This window comes from Heliconius melpomene, chromosome 4 (genome assembly GCF_056956725.1).
Source record: "Heliconius melpomene rosina isolate 202511_hmr_F chromosome 4, ASM5695672v1, whole genome shotgun sequence".
Lineage (NCBI taxonomy): Eukaryota > Metazoa > Arthropoda > Insecta > Lepidoptera > Nymphalidae > Heliconius > Heliconius melpomene.
This window is the reverse complement of record NC_140392.1, coordinates 2,099,271-2,115,766: the sequence shown is the minus strand read 5'-3', so window position 1 is coordinate 2,115,766 and position 16,496 is coordinate 2,099,271. Positions and strand designations below refer to the sequence as shown.

At 34.2% G+C, this 16,496-nt stretch overlaps 2 protein-coding genes across 2 annotated transcripts; both read right to left on the bottom strand.

The window, feature by feature from the left end:
* Positions 1 to 1,122: 1,122 nt before the first annotated feature.
* On the bottom strand, positions 1,123 to 5,315 carry LOC146539396 (uncharacterized). The gene is made up of 6 exons (XM_085185020.1): positions 5,248 to 5,315; positions 3,343 to 3,424; positions 2,912 to 3,043; positions 2,408 to 2,481; positions 1,681 to 1,788; positions 1,123 to 1,270 (listed from the first exon to the last, which is right to left on the bottom strand). The coding sequence occupies exons 1-6, from the start codon at positions 5,274 to 5,276 to the stop codon at positions 1,123 to 1,125; spliced, it is 573 nt and encodes a 190-aa protein (XP_085041146.1). The 5' UTR covers positions 5,277 to 5,315.
* Positions 5,316 to 9,698: 4,383 nt separating this feature from the next.
* Positions 9,699 to 15,441, bottom strand: LOC146539395 (uncharacterized). Its single transcript, XM_085185034.1, has 6 exons — positions 15,369 to 15,441; positions 14,895 to 14,988; positions 13,437 to 13,565; positions 12,258 to 12,352; positions 11,184 to 11,288; positions 9,699 to 9,837 (listed from the first exon to the last, which is right to left on the bottom strand). Exons 1-6 carry the CDS (start codon positions 15,389 to 15,391, stop codon positions 9,699 to 9,701), a joined length of 585 nt encoding a protein of 194 aa, XP_085041160.1. The 5' UTR covers positions 15,392 to 15,441.
* Between the last annotated feature and the right edge of the window lie 1,055 nt (positions 15,442 to 16,496).

Genomic DNA, 16,496 nt, shown 5'->3' with positions numbered 1-16,496 from the left:
GCTCTATGCGGGAAGCAACGGGAACCTGGGTTGAATATAACAGACAACTACACAATATAATTGTAAGAACAAAAATATATAAGATATTATAGTACAGATGTGAAATATGAGCGCCTCAGAAGAGAATGAGAATATTTAAAATTAAAATGAAGTTTTCGCCCGACGGCTTTGGGTTTAAGGAATTTTTGCCTCCTTATATTATAATAGAGTTTGTATTCATACAACGAATTTTTATTTGAACATTGTACAAGAAAAGTTTCTTGTTTATAAAGGTTTTTGTTAAGTTAAATAAATAAATTGTTTGTCTTTTTAGGGGTTCCGTATCTTTTAAGGAAAAAAAGGAACCCTTATAAGATAACTTTGTTGTCCATCAGTTTATCTGTCAAGAAATTAAACCATATGGTCTTATCTACGGCCCTATGATTTCCTTAAAAAGAAAATATATTTCTACATTTACTTAAAAACACCATTTATATCGCAAAAAAGGCGTATTTCGACACTATAAAAGAAATCAAAATTAATAGGTACTTTCGATTGACCTAGAATTATGAAATTTGGCAACTAACATCTACAGATAGTACTAGTTCAGGAAAAAATCAGAAAACTATACATTTCTGGTTAAATCCTAAAAAATAACAGCATGGTATTAAAGCCTCTAGTTCACGTGAAGTATCAGATGAAAGGCCTCTGACTATGCTAAGTTTGAATTTCGCTTAAATAAGCTAAATTTGATTTTGAAGCTCGAGACCTCTAAATTTTCGGGAACCCTAAAAATTAAGTTATTTAAATACTAAAAAGGTTTAATTAACGTCACTTAGTGTTCTCCGAAATATGCTTCACAAGAAGTAATATTTCAATCTCAATAAAGGCACGTTGTACCGCTATGACCCGATATTTGTCTTGTTGTGACGACAACTTCAGTAAATTTATGCTAATTGCTTTGCTTTGCTTGCTTTGCTAATTATTCATGCCTCGAAAAAAATCGGCGGAGTGTCTTAACACTATGCTCCATCTGATTTTAAACATAACTAGATCTGTGCTGAAGGTTCCACAATGCATGAAGCTGAGAAAACCACCAATTTTAAGGTTCATTGTATACGTAGTAAAACATAAATATTTATTTTAGTGTTTTATTTCAACTAATCGTGTTATAATATCGAAAAGGCTGTAGGGACAGAGTTCCATGTATTGGTCACAATTGCCATTTTGCCCATTTAGTTCAGCTTCGTAGTAAGCGTCGTCTAAATTTTCGTCTTTTGATGATGATGGCCTGTAAAATGAAAGTAAAAAATTAACAAAAAAAGTATTGAATTCTCTTTTCTATTCGAAGACATTGCAGGTTGAGTGGCGCAAATTTTATTCACGCAGGATAAATGATAAGAAAAAACAAAATTATCGTCTTTTCCCTTTTTTTCTCTTCACGCCAATCGCTTGTATTGCAACTTGCAAAAAGGTAGACAGAATAACTTACTGTTGAGACACTCCGTTCCCCACTTTCCAATTTTGTAAGTATTTCGTGTTGAGTGGCGGAACTAAACGCCGCTCTCTGTTTTGTAAGCAAAGCGAGAAATTAAAAATAATTCATTCCACGCGGAAACGATCCTGCAACTATTGCTTTCACAAACACGCTATGCAACGATTGCCTCAGATGTAAAAAATAAAAAAAATGGTAAAACTTACGTAAAAACTATGTGCATTATGTGGCCTAAAAGTCCGTTATGATGTAGCGGCGTCTCGGCGGCCTCGCAAATATTTCTAAGCATACATTCCTTTCCGTTCATGCCGTGTCTGGAATAACAAATTTTTGTAATTTTTTTGCCTTTACTGAGGAAATTTCGAAAAGTTTTTACTTTGTGTAAATAATAATAGTATGTGTATTTTTTTAGTGGCGTGCCATTGGAGAGGCCTATGTCCAGCAGTGGACGAAGACAGGCTGATGATGATGATGATGATGATGATGATTTTTTTAGTTTCTTTTTTCTTTATTATGTGTACGTGGTGATATGTTAAATTCGATATAGAAAATATATTTTTCAGTATATGAGAGTCGAACACCGAACCAAAAGTAAGTTAAATTGTTGAATAGCGGAACTTAACGCCGCGATTTGTAATGCTAGGCGAAGCAATTTAAGCGGTGACGCGTAGTGTTTATATATTATGTATATACCAAGACGAAGAAATAAAAATATGAAATATTTCCTCGAGTGGGAATCGAACCCACAATCCGTCGCGTTTACAGTCGTACGCTTGCACCCATGCACTACGACTGACCTCTTAACATTTTTATACATTCCTACTATATTTACAAGATCTCGAAAATTCTATCAAATCTTAGATTCCAAATATTTGTTTAAAAGAACGTGCTTCGGTTAAAACTTGGATGTCTTCAATCAAGAGAGTAACTTACTCTTTGAATTTCGTTTCAAGAGCTGTATACGCCAGCTCTCTTGTGATACTCCGACTGTGTCGTGCTGATATGACCTGTAAAAAGTTTGGTATATATTAGAAAAATTAAGTAACAATAATATGACAATTGCAGGTTCAATCCATTGATGGGGGAATGATTGTATTTAATTTATTTTTAGTGTTTGATGACGCAATGTTATGAAATTTAACTGGAAAGTGGGGAACAGAGTGTCTTAAAATTGGGTTCCCTCTGCCTACCCTGCCTGTTGGAAGCCTGAATCTTTCTCTCTTCAAGAAATATTTTAATATACAAAAGATAAGTTCAGCTCGCCGCCTTTCAGACAGACTCATACATTTTGCTATTAGTAATAATTAAGCCATTTACTTATATAGAAGTAGGTCGAAATTCTTATAAGCATATTATCACTTAATAGACAACGGTGACGAAAACGCTTCACGCTGTATCCCGCATTTAGCAGGGTAGGAAGTTTAAAAAAATACTTACAGGCAAATTTGGAAATATAACTTCGTCGATTTGCGTGATATTGGTGACGACGGCGTAGTTTGACTCGAAATTATATGATACGAACACATTTTTGTCTGGTATATCGAGTGGCACAGCAATGGCTACGAAAGTCTGGAATTTAAGAAAGTGTTGATATAGAATATACTTAACATAATTATTTACTTAAATATTTAATTAAATTTGGCATCTCAAGAGAGGAGAGCTAAAGGTCATAGGAGAGGCGCAGGGGCTAGAATGCGACTGTAAGGGCAAGAGCGTTGTAGGTTCGATTTCTACTCGAAGAAATGAAATTCCGCCACTCAACAAGCAACGTCTCTAGAATTCAGTGGAAAACGGAAGTATCTTAACATTAGGTTCCCAGGTTCCCCCTGTCTACTCTGCTATATGTGTGAAGCGAAAAATATACTTACCCCGTACAAACTTGTGGGTGGAAATATTAGGCCACGTTTTGCAATATCATGGCTTCTGCACGAGGACATCAATAAGGTAGCGCTGAAATACGAAGAATACAACTTTTTAATTCAACCGAGTAAAAAATATGAAAAGTAAAAAAAATATATTAACAGTTTTAAAAATTAACACCATCACAGTTCCTACAGGGTACGTGATTTGGCCTAAATTTGACTATTTCTTAATGTGAAAAGCAAAGGTTGTCGGTTTGAATCACCCTTGGGGAAATTAATTATTTCGATTTTCCCTCTCCAATAAAACTAAGAGCAGCGTTGAACTCAGCCACTTTACATAAAAGTCGAGAACGGAATGTTTTAACTCTATCTCTAACCGCTTACTTTTCTATGTATGGAAAAACGCTACTAAATAAATTTATATTCATACAAAAATAAGGCTAATTTCTATACAATATAAAAATAAGCACCATACAAACATACAAAAATACACTATTTTCATACATCCCGAGTGACTAAGAAAAAGTTATATCAACACAAACATTTGCTTAGAACGGGAAATGAGATCCGTGACATCCGGTCGAGGACTAGTCTACATGAATTAGCTGTATAGTTTTATATTAATATTTTATTTTCAGCTTCACGCTGTATCCCGCACACAGTAGGGTAGGCAGAGGGAACCTAGTGTTAAGACACTCCATTCCCCACTTTCCATCTAATTCTGAAGGCATTGCGTACTGAGTGGTGGAACTTAAGGCCGCGCTTTACCTCTGCATGCAATGTCTTTAAAAATCAAGTCCCGCAAGATCTAGTATTTTTTGGACTTCCTATGCATAATATAATTTAACACAGCTAAGAAAGCGAGTCGCTGTGCAAGGGCACAAAGTATGATTGTAAACTCACCTGGTTGTGGGTTCGAGCCCCACTCGAGGAAATGAAATATTTACATAAACTTATATTTTCATTTCTTCGCTCTGGTGCCGAAACATATTGGTGGCAAAGGGCGGCGTTAAGCTCCAACACTCAAAACGCAATGCCTCCAGAATTTGACGAAAAATGGGGAACGGAGTGTCCTAACACTAGGTTTCCTCTGTCTACCCTGTGGTACCTCTGTGCGGGATACAGCGTAAAGCTGATTTGTATTTCCTTGTATAAAAGTTTTGTTATTTAAACTTTTAAGCTATGACTTACATAAAAATAAATAAAAGCAAGTCTAGTATTTTATATGAGCGAAAATAAAACGTAAAGCCCGTCTTTGGGGCGGAAGGAACGATTTAAAATTAAAATGGAGTTTGTGCTGTACTCAAGTTTGGCTAAAGAAATTTTTACTTTGCAAAGAAATGTCCGTAAACTGAGTTATTCTATTTGTAGAGTAAAGTATACGGAATATTTATATTTTTTGGTGGTTTTAACTAAAGTTTAAAGGTGATTTAGTAAATAGTATATATATAAAATCTACTCTACGTGGTACAAGCGTGCGACTTAAACGCGAGGGTGGTGGATTCGATTCCCAATCGGAGGAATGAAATCTGATATTTACGTTTCGTCGCTCTGGTAACAAGCAGTAAAGCGCGGTGAGTTCCACCACTTAATACGTAGTGCCTCCAGAATATGGCGGAAAGTGAGAAATAAAATGTAAAATGAAACTAGTAACACTAGGTTCCTAGATTCTTAATAATAATTATACAAGTAGTCTAATGCAACCATTTTTTAAATCAAGATAGGGAAATATCTTTATATCAGTATCATTTTACTTACTTCACCTAAAATAAAGATGAAAAAGACTAAATAATACTAATTTTTCAAAATGCATTATAACGAATATTTGAGAAAAAAAAATGAAAATCCTCTACAAATTGGAGGGTAAACATAGTACTAAATGAAAAAAATAAAAAAAAACTGTATACTTACACAAAAAACACAGCCTTAAAGCACTTCATATTTATTTCCTTTAGATTTCTAAGCACTAATGTCACCAACTTGAATATATCTCTATAGCTAAATAGTTTTGAAATGTCTTCCAACTCACTTCAAGTCGAGCGTGACAAGAAAAAATTGACACTGACACGCTAAAAATGTTAAATTAGACGGAGAATGTTAACTTAGAAAGTGGAATATTTTTATTTATTGAAATTAATAGGTTAAATATAAATGAAAAAGTGCACATTGTAAAAATGGAATCAGAAAAGTAATGTTTCTATTACTTTTAGTAAAATTCTTTAGAGTTTTACATTCAATTTATTATGATTTATTTAAATATATTTTTTCTTACTTCGCTTCGTCTCTGTCAAATTCCGTGGGCTTCTCTCGCTGTTATGATTAAAAAAAAACTATTTGTGAGATATTGATTTTTTTGATGTTATTTCTGTTAATAGCACTTACAAAAGTCTTTCCTCATGTAATATTTTCAATTTCACATAGCTTTCTAAAAATTACTCACTCACAAAAGGCTTGAAAATATATTTCTCAAAAATTAACTACCATAATATTACTGATTATTAAACTATTAAATAATATTAAACTATATTTCTTTAATAAATTACATTTAAAATATTAAAAATTTCCAAATAGTTTTAATTTAATCACAGCAGCGGACCAAAGTGTCTGTACTACACCGCTTTGGAAGGCAAAATTGTTCGCTAATTGTTTTAAAACGGTACTTTGTATGTGTATCACGAAAGGGGAGCATGGTATAGAATACCATATTGAAAATTGGAAATATGTCGTTAATATCGTTTACTTTGACTATATTCGGAAAAAACTAATTCGGAAATCATTTTCTATTCATTAACCTTAGTCGAAAAGACCAAGAGAAATCAAAAATCTCGTATTTTTCTCCGTTATCGTAGGAATATTGAAAGATTGTCTCTTAGTGTTTCCTTACATTCCGCAACATTATCTAGAAGCCAATTTTGTATGTTTAATAATTTCGTCGTATATAAGATGGACGCCATGCTTCTTAGAGACTGTACCAGTAAAGTTTATTTGTTTAACAGGTAGTTTTAGCAGTTTTAAATTTTTTTATTTTAACACAACCTTTGCATCTTACTAAGGAAGTGAAGGGGATCTACAGTTTAAGATTAGTTCTATCTATATTCACCATTGTTAGTATTGAGTAGCGGAACTAAACACAGCACTAAGTTGATCCGCCATTAATAACAAATAATATTTGATTTTTTAAATAATTTATTATTTAATCAACATCCCAATCCTTATCCAGATTAGTTGGTTGCTATATATTTAAAAATATTTTTGCAACTACATAAAAACTAAAAAGTTGGGAAAATATATTTTCTTTTCTTTTACGTCATTCCCTGCATAACAGGGTAAAATAGTGTTAATACACTACCGTTGTCCACGCTCCGTCCAATTATAAAGACATGAAAATTTGGTTAATGGAATTTAACGTCGTTCTTTATATTGTTACCTAAGCAAGAAAATGATAATAAATGATCCCCCAAATGGAAATGGAACCCATAACCGTCACGTTTACAATCAGATCCTGTTCCACTGCACCAAGACTACCATGATCGATATACAGGCAATAAAATCCAGATTTTAAAGCAGAATTTCCAGCTTGATTCAGCTTTTTGCAAGTATTTACAAGTGCAAGAGTAAAGTGTGTGTCAACAATAATTTGGAACGTTCGACGTTGCAATAAAATCGCTTCCCAAACACCAAGAACTACAAACAGTTTAATTGGCGCCGTTCAATAACGATGCACTTTCTGTGCAGATGCATTTTGTGTTAGTATTCTATATTAGACATATCGTGTGATTTATACTTGGAGAATAGAGAACGATAATAGAGAATAATTGTTTGTGGATCGTAAAGTCGACGGTTTCGCCATCGATAGATATTGTTTTGCTAATTCGGCGGAAAGTATGGAATGGAGTGGCTTAACACTACTTTTTCCTACACAGAAAATGATCTTTAAAAGGACTTTCTAGTACTTCAAATACTCTAAAATATATATGACATTGATAAGGACAAGCATAAACCTCATGAGAGGGAGAAAGAGAAAAACTACGCCAGATCAGTGAGTTGAGATCAGTCAAGATGCAGGGGTACCTGCAACTGGAAGTGGAGTAGTCCTGTTCCATGTGGAATACATGGTGAAACTGAAAAAAAAAGGAAATCACACCATCAAAAAAAGGCACAGACGATTACAATCTTTGGCGGAAAGCCACTCACAAATAAAAATAATAAAATCCATATCTTCAATGCTTACCCCCTGTTTAATATAACAACATATTCAGGCAACCTTCCAAGAACGCAAAGTAGTAACCACCATCAAAAGTAAAAAAGATAAAAGGGAAAACCAAAAAGCTAAATATTATATTTCCTTCAAAGCTCCCACGCGTTATAAAGAAACCCTTTAATATACTGTCGTTGAGCGATAGTGCATGCAATTTTCCTATAGGCAAACATTTACCACGTCAGCTATACCTTTGACAGTGTTGCTTAAACTAATTTGAACCTTATACCCTTGTAATAAAGGCGTAAGAAACCGATTGACGTTGGAAGCTCGATAACGATGTTTTGATTGAGCAGCACATTGTTCAGTTTTTTTCTTCGCCCAATAGTTTTAACATGGATTGGAGTGGTTGCCTTTTATTTCGTGTGAAGTTTGGGCTTTCTGGTGATTTCTATCAATAAATATTGTTGGGATGATTGTTGGCTGCGTTCTGTAACTTTTTAAGGTATTCAAGTGTGGTTATATTGTTCTGAATATTGCAAGGTAAGCATAGGGAACCCAGTGCTATGACATTCCACCTGATTCTCTTGTTGAAAGCGGAATCTAATGCTTCGCTTTGTATTGTTACCAAAATGAGGACATGAAAATAATCAATTGTTTTGGCTGGGAATCGTCGCTTTTATAGTAAGACTAGCGACCCCCTTGCGGCTTCGCCCGCTTTTACTACTGGATTATTCATATAATGTATGTTTGCAAAGCATTTAAGATAATGTGAAAATTAATTAAACCCTAATGCAACCCGCATTTTCGTAGTTTCAATAAGGATTTTCCAATTGTTTTACACAGCGAGGATTTTTTAGTAGGTACCGTAATTTTAAATCTGTGCTACTAATCTTTTCAAGTACTTATTAAAATATTTTTAAATGAATATTTTTAGATAGTTAAATGACTATTTTTAAACGGAAGAAATTATAAACAAAAGCCTACCTACTAATAACTACTACAAAAAATATGAAACCAAATATATCGCGCTGAAATAATACATTCAACTCCAATTATCCAATACGTGCAAACGCATCCAAATCTTCGTTGCTATGCCTCTATAGCGGGCGGGTTTTTTTTTCGAGCTTGTGGTTAATGCTGAAGAGGGTATTCTGTCCCTGATGAAAAGCAAGCATTACGTGGCTGCCTGTGACGAAAATTAAATAGAATGCATTGGCCGGGAATCGAACCCGAGCCCGCGTGGCAGGCGAGCATTCTACCACTGAACCACCGATGACTGCTCATGACACGCTTGTATAAGCAAAACGTCGCGGGGTGCGTTTCGCAGCAAGGATGTTTTGATATTGTAACAACTTGTAAAGTACTTATTAAAATGAAAAAACAGTAAAAGACAGTTTTGATCTACATTAAATGGCCAACGTAACTAATATACTTATTTATATGCTGAGCGTAAGGGATAAGTAAAACTTGAGTCGGCACAGCTGATGAGTCAACGGCGTGATGTGTCAACAATTAAATGCGTTTTTCTCTAATACTATTCGCAATTTCGAAATAGTGTAAAAAGCAAATTTTATCTTCGTTTAACGTAGAAAATTAATAAAGTATTCTAAAGGATAAGGATTAATACCATTATGGAAAAATATCCCTCACAATAAAAAATATATTGAAATTACTATTTTTAGACAGAAATATGATCACTACAGGTTATCCTTAAAAGATAAAAATATGCTCTCGCGGACTTTTTTGTAGATCTTATTAAGAGGAACAATACTCCAGTACATTATTTTCATGTAGTACTTACCATTAAAGCAGCGCATGCGCGAAAGTGTCTCAACGGGTAGGACTTTATACACATTTATCGTATTTATGTTAATTTATATAAGAATGTACAAATAATAAACTATATATAAACCTTCCCTGAGAAATACTCGACCTAATGGTGAAAACCGCATAAAAATCCGTTGGGTGGTTTAGAAGAAGAAGAGTTAGAAAGTTCAGACAGACACGAAAAGCGACTTTGTTTTATAAGATATAGGATGAGATAAGGATAAGTCAGAAGTCATATGAATTTTATAATTTATGAATTTCACCATACACAAAATCATGTTTTTATTATTTAAGTAAAAACAAAAGGCTACAAATTAAATAAAAACACATTTTTTCATTTAACATGAACAGATATATTGTCTAAAGGATTTTCAGGACAGGTATTTATATAATAATCGCAATAGCCCTCAAGGCCCCAGTATTCTGCTTCGTAGTAACAATCTTCTATATCTTCTTCTTGAGACGACGATGGGCTGTAATATATGAATATTTTATTAGTAAAGTATTTATAATATATATTTTTTAACTTCACATATCGACTACGTACTCTATAGGCTGTCGATCTATGATCATTTCCAAGAGTGGGATGGATTTATCCCAATCATTGCGTAGCAGTAGAGGTAGAGGGTGCTGTGTCTAGTATTAGGGTACTCTGTTCCCATTTCTGGTGCATTTTGAAGGCATTGCATGTTGAGAAGCGGAATTTAACATCGCGCGTCGCTTCGTTACCGTTAGTTCATGTTAGTGTTTTGTCGAGCGAGTAAATGAAAATATTAAATATTTAAATTCCTCGAGTGGAAATTGAACCGACAACCTGTCCTAGTGAGATTTGAATTCATAATTTTTATTAAATTATTATCTTTTAGTTTTTTTAAATATCATCCTAGGAGATGCTAACAGGAAAAGTTGTGACGACCATATTAAATAAGTTTCGTAGCGAGTTATAAACGTATAGCCTAATTGGTTGAAGAGCTCAGACGGTATCTAAAAGACATCGAGTCTCTTGGAGTTTTTATACTTTGCTGAAAATTCTCAAAGACAATATACAGGATTTTTAATAACAAAAAATACGTTGTATCCCAGATACTACAGAGTTGGCAAAGGAAACCTAGTGTTAAAACATTCCGTTCCCCATTTTGTGCTGAACTCTGGAGGCTTTGCTTGTTGAGTGGCGGAACTCACCGCCGCACTGCCACCAGAGGGGAACGGAGTGTCTTAACTCTAGGTTCCCCTGCAATGGGTGTGATAAAAAGAAAGCAACAACCCTTTAAATCTATTACGGAAGCTAAATATACGTGTAAAACGTTGTGAAATATGGCGAATCATTTAGAGCTGGGAATCTGGACTCTACAAATAGCGGCTACATTTGTTTGATTTCATCTGCGCTACAATGTTTCACAGTCACATGCTCTGACATAACTTAGAAATATAAGGTTTTGTATTTTACTCGGTCCATTCAATTTAATGGTCCATTAACTCAATTAGAGCTATAAATTTTTATATCTTGAAATATTTCGCTTGTTTGATTTTAAGCGTGATGGTTGCGAGTTTGATTTTCATTCGATGGGATGAATTTTTATTTCTTCGCTCTAGTATTGGGTGCACAAATATCGGGTGAAAAGAGAATCGGGTTCAAATCCCGATGTACAGTAATAATTATTAATATTTCTTATTTTCTATCCTTAGTGTAGAATAACACTTTAAAAATGTAATAAAAAGCACACAATGTGTTCTACTTCTTCAAACAAGCATTTTTACATAATCCATTGCGTGAAATATACTAAAAAAAAGCCTAAAATTTTATTTAACATCAACTCACGTTAGAATAAAATGAAGTAAGTCACCTAGGAGACCGTCATGTAGAAACTGCGACGCGTTCTCACATATTGCCCTGAGCAAGCAGGGCTGACTTGGGTAGCCGTGTCTGGAAATGGAAAGAATATCATTTTTAATTATTAAATACGCTTAATTTTTCAAGTTATATGATTTTTTCAGGCCATGTTCCGCATTGAAGGGTAGCCAGAGGGAACATGGAAACCTAGTTGCCATTAAGACACTTCCGTTCCCCACTTCTCCAACCACACAGAGCGAGAACCACGTTTATACGCCTGACGACAAAATACGGAGTGCCTTAACATTATGTCTCCTCTGCCTACCCTGCTGTATACAGGATATAGCGTGAAGCTGACTATTTTATAAATGGTTAATTTCCACACTTTTCACCAAGCTCAAGAACAACAGAAAAACAAATATCTTTTTTTACTATTAACCTTATAAACTTAACTAATATGTCAGTAATGTCAGTAGTGTCAGTAGTATACTAATAAAGCGTTAGTGCATGCCAGTTCTCTAATCCAGTAATTCCTCTGCCGAACACGACTCAGTGAGCAACTCAAATAAATTACTCGCCACCGCCACGTACATACGTAATGATTTAGCTTTATCCTATATATAGTTTATATCTATGCTATATATTACAAGGAAATCCTTATATTATTCACTAGATTTTACCTGTGGCTTTGCTTATGTAGTTGAAAGGAATTCACTAAGAGTTATGTATGCACATTAGTCCGTCGTAGCGCAGTGGCTCCAGGGAATGATTGTATCGCGACGGTTGTGGGCTCGATCCGAACTCAAGGAAATTGAATATTTATTTACATTTATATTTTAATTTCTTCGCTCTGGTGTCGAGGCAAAGGGCGGCGTTAAGCTCCGCCACTCAACACGCAATGCTTGAAGAATTCGGCGGAAAGTGGGGAACGAAGTGTTTTAAGACTAGGTTCCTTCTGCCTACCCTGCTGTGTGCGGGATATAGCGTGAAGCTGATTTTAGTTTATTTTAGTTCTTTTTATTTAATATTATTGTTATTTTTTTTATTTTTATTTTAACTTACTTTTTAAGCATCGTCTCTATAAAGAAGTAGACACCACGTCGAGTTAAAATATGATTGGCATCTGTGATACTTCGTTGATGTCGAACGCTTCCTATCTGAGGAATAAATATCTTAAATTAAATGAAACTTACTAATAAATTATATAGATAATTAATTATTATTTCGAGAATAACAGGAAAAAAACTTATTAATATTATTATTATAAAAAGGAAATGAAAGTACCTATATAAAACAAAACCAATCAATCAACCGGAAAAGAACCTACGACCTGACATTATCAATCAAATTTTCGACACCAATAAAATAAAATAGTTTATAAAACGAAAATACAGTACTGCTAAATAAATATTCATTCGGTTAGTGATTTTAACCGCATGTGCGCTAACGAGCCTAATTACAGAAACACTGAGTAGCTTTATTATTACTAGTAATAATTACATTTTACGTATTTACTGTATTATTACGAGTAAGTTAGTGGGACGAAAGTGGCTGGCGTTTTTGGTAAATTGCCAAAAATATAAGTAAATAGTATCTAAATATTGTAAATATTTTAGGCCAGTCGTGGCGTAGAGGCACCAGGGTGTGACTGTAATACGACGGTTGTGGGTTCGAGCACTCGAGGAAATTAATAATTATTTCTTAATATTTTCATTGCTTCGCCCTGAAACCAAGGCAAAAGCTCGGCGTTGAGTTCCACCACTCAACACGCAATATCTCGAAAAAATCGGCGGAAAGTGAGGAATGGCACTCCATTCTAGTGTTAAGTCACTACTTAACACTAGATTCTCTCTGCTTACTCTGCTGGTATGGGGGATACAGCAAAAAGCTGTAAAAAATCTAAATATAAGTAGACATGTCTATCACGAAATTGTGAAGTTCTATTTATTTTTAAAAACAATGTTAAATTTGTTTTAGCATCTCACTGCATCCCGAGCATAGCAGGCTAGGCAGAATTAATCTGGGAACCTAGTGTTAAGACACTCCGTTCTCATTAATATATTCCTGTTCTCCACTTTCCGCCGAATTCTGAAGGTATTACGTTTTGACTCGAGAAACTCAAAGCAGCAGTTTGCCTCATTGCCACAGTAAAAATATTTTATTTCCTCAAGTGGGAATCGAATCCACAACCTTTTGTTACAACTTACTCGTATTTATATTATAAGCATCTTCAGTACTTACATCTACATCACCAAGCAAGGGCTGTAAGTAAGTCGCGTTGGCCACGTTATAGTAATTAGCTTCGTAGAACCACGCCACGCTCACTAATGTATCCGGGTGTGGGAGTGGTACAGACACTGTTACGAACACCTGTTACATTCATATATTGTAATGAATAGAATAGAATTGAATTAACTTTGTAGTATAGTTTGGTTTTGGGGGTAGATTTTTGTGATATGGAGGGTAGTTTTGAACGGGAATTGGTTTTTTAATAATTGGTTGTTTTTAAGTGAGAACTTAGAGATGGGTTTGGGCGCTCTGTTTTTTACTTTGCTTCATAGGCAGAGGGAACCTAATGTTAAGACATTTCGTTCCCCATTTTTGAGGTATTCTTTAATTATTTAACTCAACGTCGGGCTTTGTCTTATTATCATAGCAAAAAAATGAACACAATTCATTACTACGAGTGAGAATCGAACCCACAAAGTCTGAAGGTATACTGCTGCACCTCGAGCCTTGTTGATTTATATAGGAAATCAGATTAAGAATAATATAAAATTATGAAATCTATCCATTAACTTAAATAGACCTATATTTTCTAAGAACGTGCTCTCATAATATTAGCTTTTAAGAAATTTTTCTAATGCTCCACAAATAATTTTGGGTTTCGAATTTTATCAACTTCCAGCAATGCTATCTTGAAAGATAGATACATTTGGTAAAACGCCAAATTAAATTTTGCTTTACTTTGCAGTATATTTTGTACAACATTTACCTATTATGTATTATATATATAAAACTTTATTTTTTCTTTTTTAAATTTAAACTAACACTAAAAAACTAAACATAAAAATGTTTAAAAAAGATTAGAAATTGTTTAAAGACTTGTCGAAGCCTTAATGAAGTAGAATAAACTACGATTTTTGCTAAAGCTACTCATAGCTTGTTCCTAAAACAAAATGTCTTTTAAATGAGATTTTAATTCATAACTCTTTTTGAAAATTTCCTATTTCTACACAATTATTAGTCTATTTTTACACAATTGCGCGACACAAAAGAGAGTAATGTGTTTATGAGCCTTTGTATGTACGTATGTATGTATATTTGTTACACTTATTTGGGATGCAAATCACTTTATATACGAAAGATATATAAATAAAGAGAGCAGCGGCTTAGCGCCTGACTGTAGACGAGAAGGTTGGATTCCCAGTCGGGGAAGAAGTTATTTTCATATACCAGTTCCGATAACGAGACTAACGCAGCATCGACTTCCGGTATTTAACGGGTGTCTTAATATTAGGTTCCCTCAGCTTACTTTGCCACTAATATAACTCAAAGCCAAATTTTAATTCTATACGTTGAAAAATTTAATTCGGATGGACTTTCTTATTTTCTCTACCAATATCGCTGGATATGATAAACGCTTTGAATATTTCTTTTCTAATATAGCCTTTATGAAATAAATAAACGGCTACTTACCCCCCACTGAGTGCTAGGTGTGAATATGAGGTATCTCCTTTGCCTTTTTTCAGTGTTTGCTTCGTTGATTAATATTGCGTGAAAAACTATTATTCTGAAAAAGAAAACTTATGATTAGTATAGAAATTATTAAATATAGCAAAAATTAAGCTCGTAGTATTAGGTAAGTTAAATATGTAGGTTATAGACAAATTAATAGAAATAGAAATTGAGGCCAGCTGTGGTGCTTGACTGTAAATGGACCGGTTGTGGGTTCGTTCCTACTCTGGGGAAACGAAATATTTAATTTTTTCTTTTTTTCGCTCTGGCATCGAGGCAAAGCCCGATGTCGAGTTCTGCCACTTAACACGGATTGCTTCCAGAATTGGGCGAAAAATAGGGAACAGAGTGCCTTAACACTAGGTTCCATTTGCCTACCCTCTTGTGTACGGGATACAGCGTAGAGCCGATAAAAAAATCATGTATGATACATACACAAAAATACAATTAATCCACATATCTTCTATAGAACAACGTAAAGCTAGCGACTATCCTACTTGAAATTAACAACGAACTGAAGAAAATAACTGTTTACTAACAAACTTACATACCTATATATATATATAATTGGTATATCGTATTGATGAATAATAAACTTTAATACTTTGAATTTTAAGATTATTTCAGAGTAACACAAAAATTGAATCCAATGAGTTAGTTGTACGTAAATCTCTTCAACTTCGTCATAGTTCTGTTTGGATAACGAATTTGTTAAGCCGTTCCTTTTCAGATTGTACTTCTATATTATACTGGTTCTCTAAATTATACTATGGATATTTCTTTAAAATATTCTATCTAATATTTTATGGTGAGGCCAATCGTGGTGCAGGGACAGAAGCGTCTGGCTCTAAATGGGACAGGTTGTGGGTTCGATTCCCATCCTAGGAAGTACTCACTCGGTGCTCAGGTTCCCAGGTTCCATCATAAAAATATTCGTATTCGGATTTTTCTTTTATTTGCTTAGAAGTTCTTACTGCTTGCTAAATGCCATAACGGTTGTTCTACTGATTTTGATTGTTCATCGAATTTTATAAAATTGATTACATTGACTTAGAAGTTTAATTTTTTGTGCTCGAAGGGATCGTAAATCTGGATATTTGGTATTAATTTCGGTTTGATACCTCCGCACAATCTCGAGATAAATGGTCTTGACAGATGAGCAGGCGAAACACAAAAAGCTTCTATAATAGTTTCGTTTTGTTTCTTTTGAGGTACGGAACCCAAAAAATACCGAATAAAAAAAAATCTAAATATAAGAAGTCCTTTGTTCTGTTACAAAGACAAAACACGACATTGGCATTTACCACTAAACACGCCATTTGAAAATTGGACATTGGTGGGGACACGTGGAGAAGGTAGTGTTTTAACTCTGCTGAGACGGAATACAGGGTAAAGCTTTAAAATTGAGCATATAATTAAGAGAGGGATAAAATAAAATACAAAACTCTCCTTTTTTTTTGCATAATGAAATTTAGCTTTATTTTTTTATTTTTTAAGCTAAAAGATCCGGCAGCTTTAATACGTTATGCAAGTGGTCTACCCAAACTTCACTCAACAGCTTAT

What these genes read in the sequence shown, in the direction of transcription:
- LOC146539396 (XM_085185020.1), bottom strand. Translation starts at nt 5,276, where the DNA reads ATGAAGTGCTTTAAGGCTGTGTTTTTTGT. An exon ending in CTTGAAACGAAATTCAAAGA is followed by an intron (nt 1,789 to 2,407) that starts GTAAGTTACTCT and finishes TTGTTATTCCAG; the next exon opens with ACACGGCATGAACGGAAAGG. An exon ending in ATAATGCACATAGTTTTTAC is followed by an intron (nt 1,271 to 1,680) that starts GTAAGTTTTACC and finishes TTCATTTTACAG; the next exon opens with GCCATCATCATCAAAAGACG.
- LOC146539395 (XM_085185034.1), bottom strand. Translation starts at nt 15,391, where the DNA reads ATGTGGATTAATTGTATTTTTGT. An exon ending in TGGATTAATTGTATTTTTGT is followed by an intron (nt 14,989 to 15,368) that starts GTATGTATCATA and finishes TTTCTTTTTCAG; the next exon opens with AATAATAGTTTTTCACGCAA. An exon ending in CACCTAGCACTCAGTGGGGG is followed by an intron (nt 13,566 to 14,894) that starts GTAAGTAGCCGT and finishes TGAATGTAACAG; the next exon opens with GTGTTCGTAACAGTGTCTGT.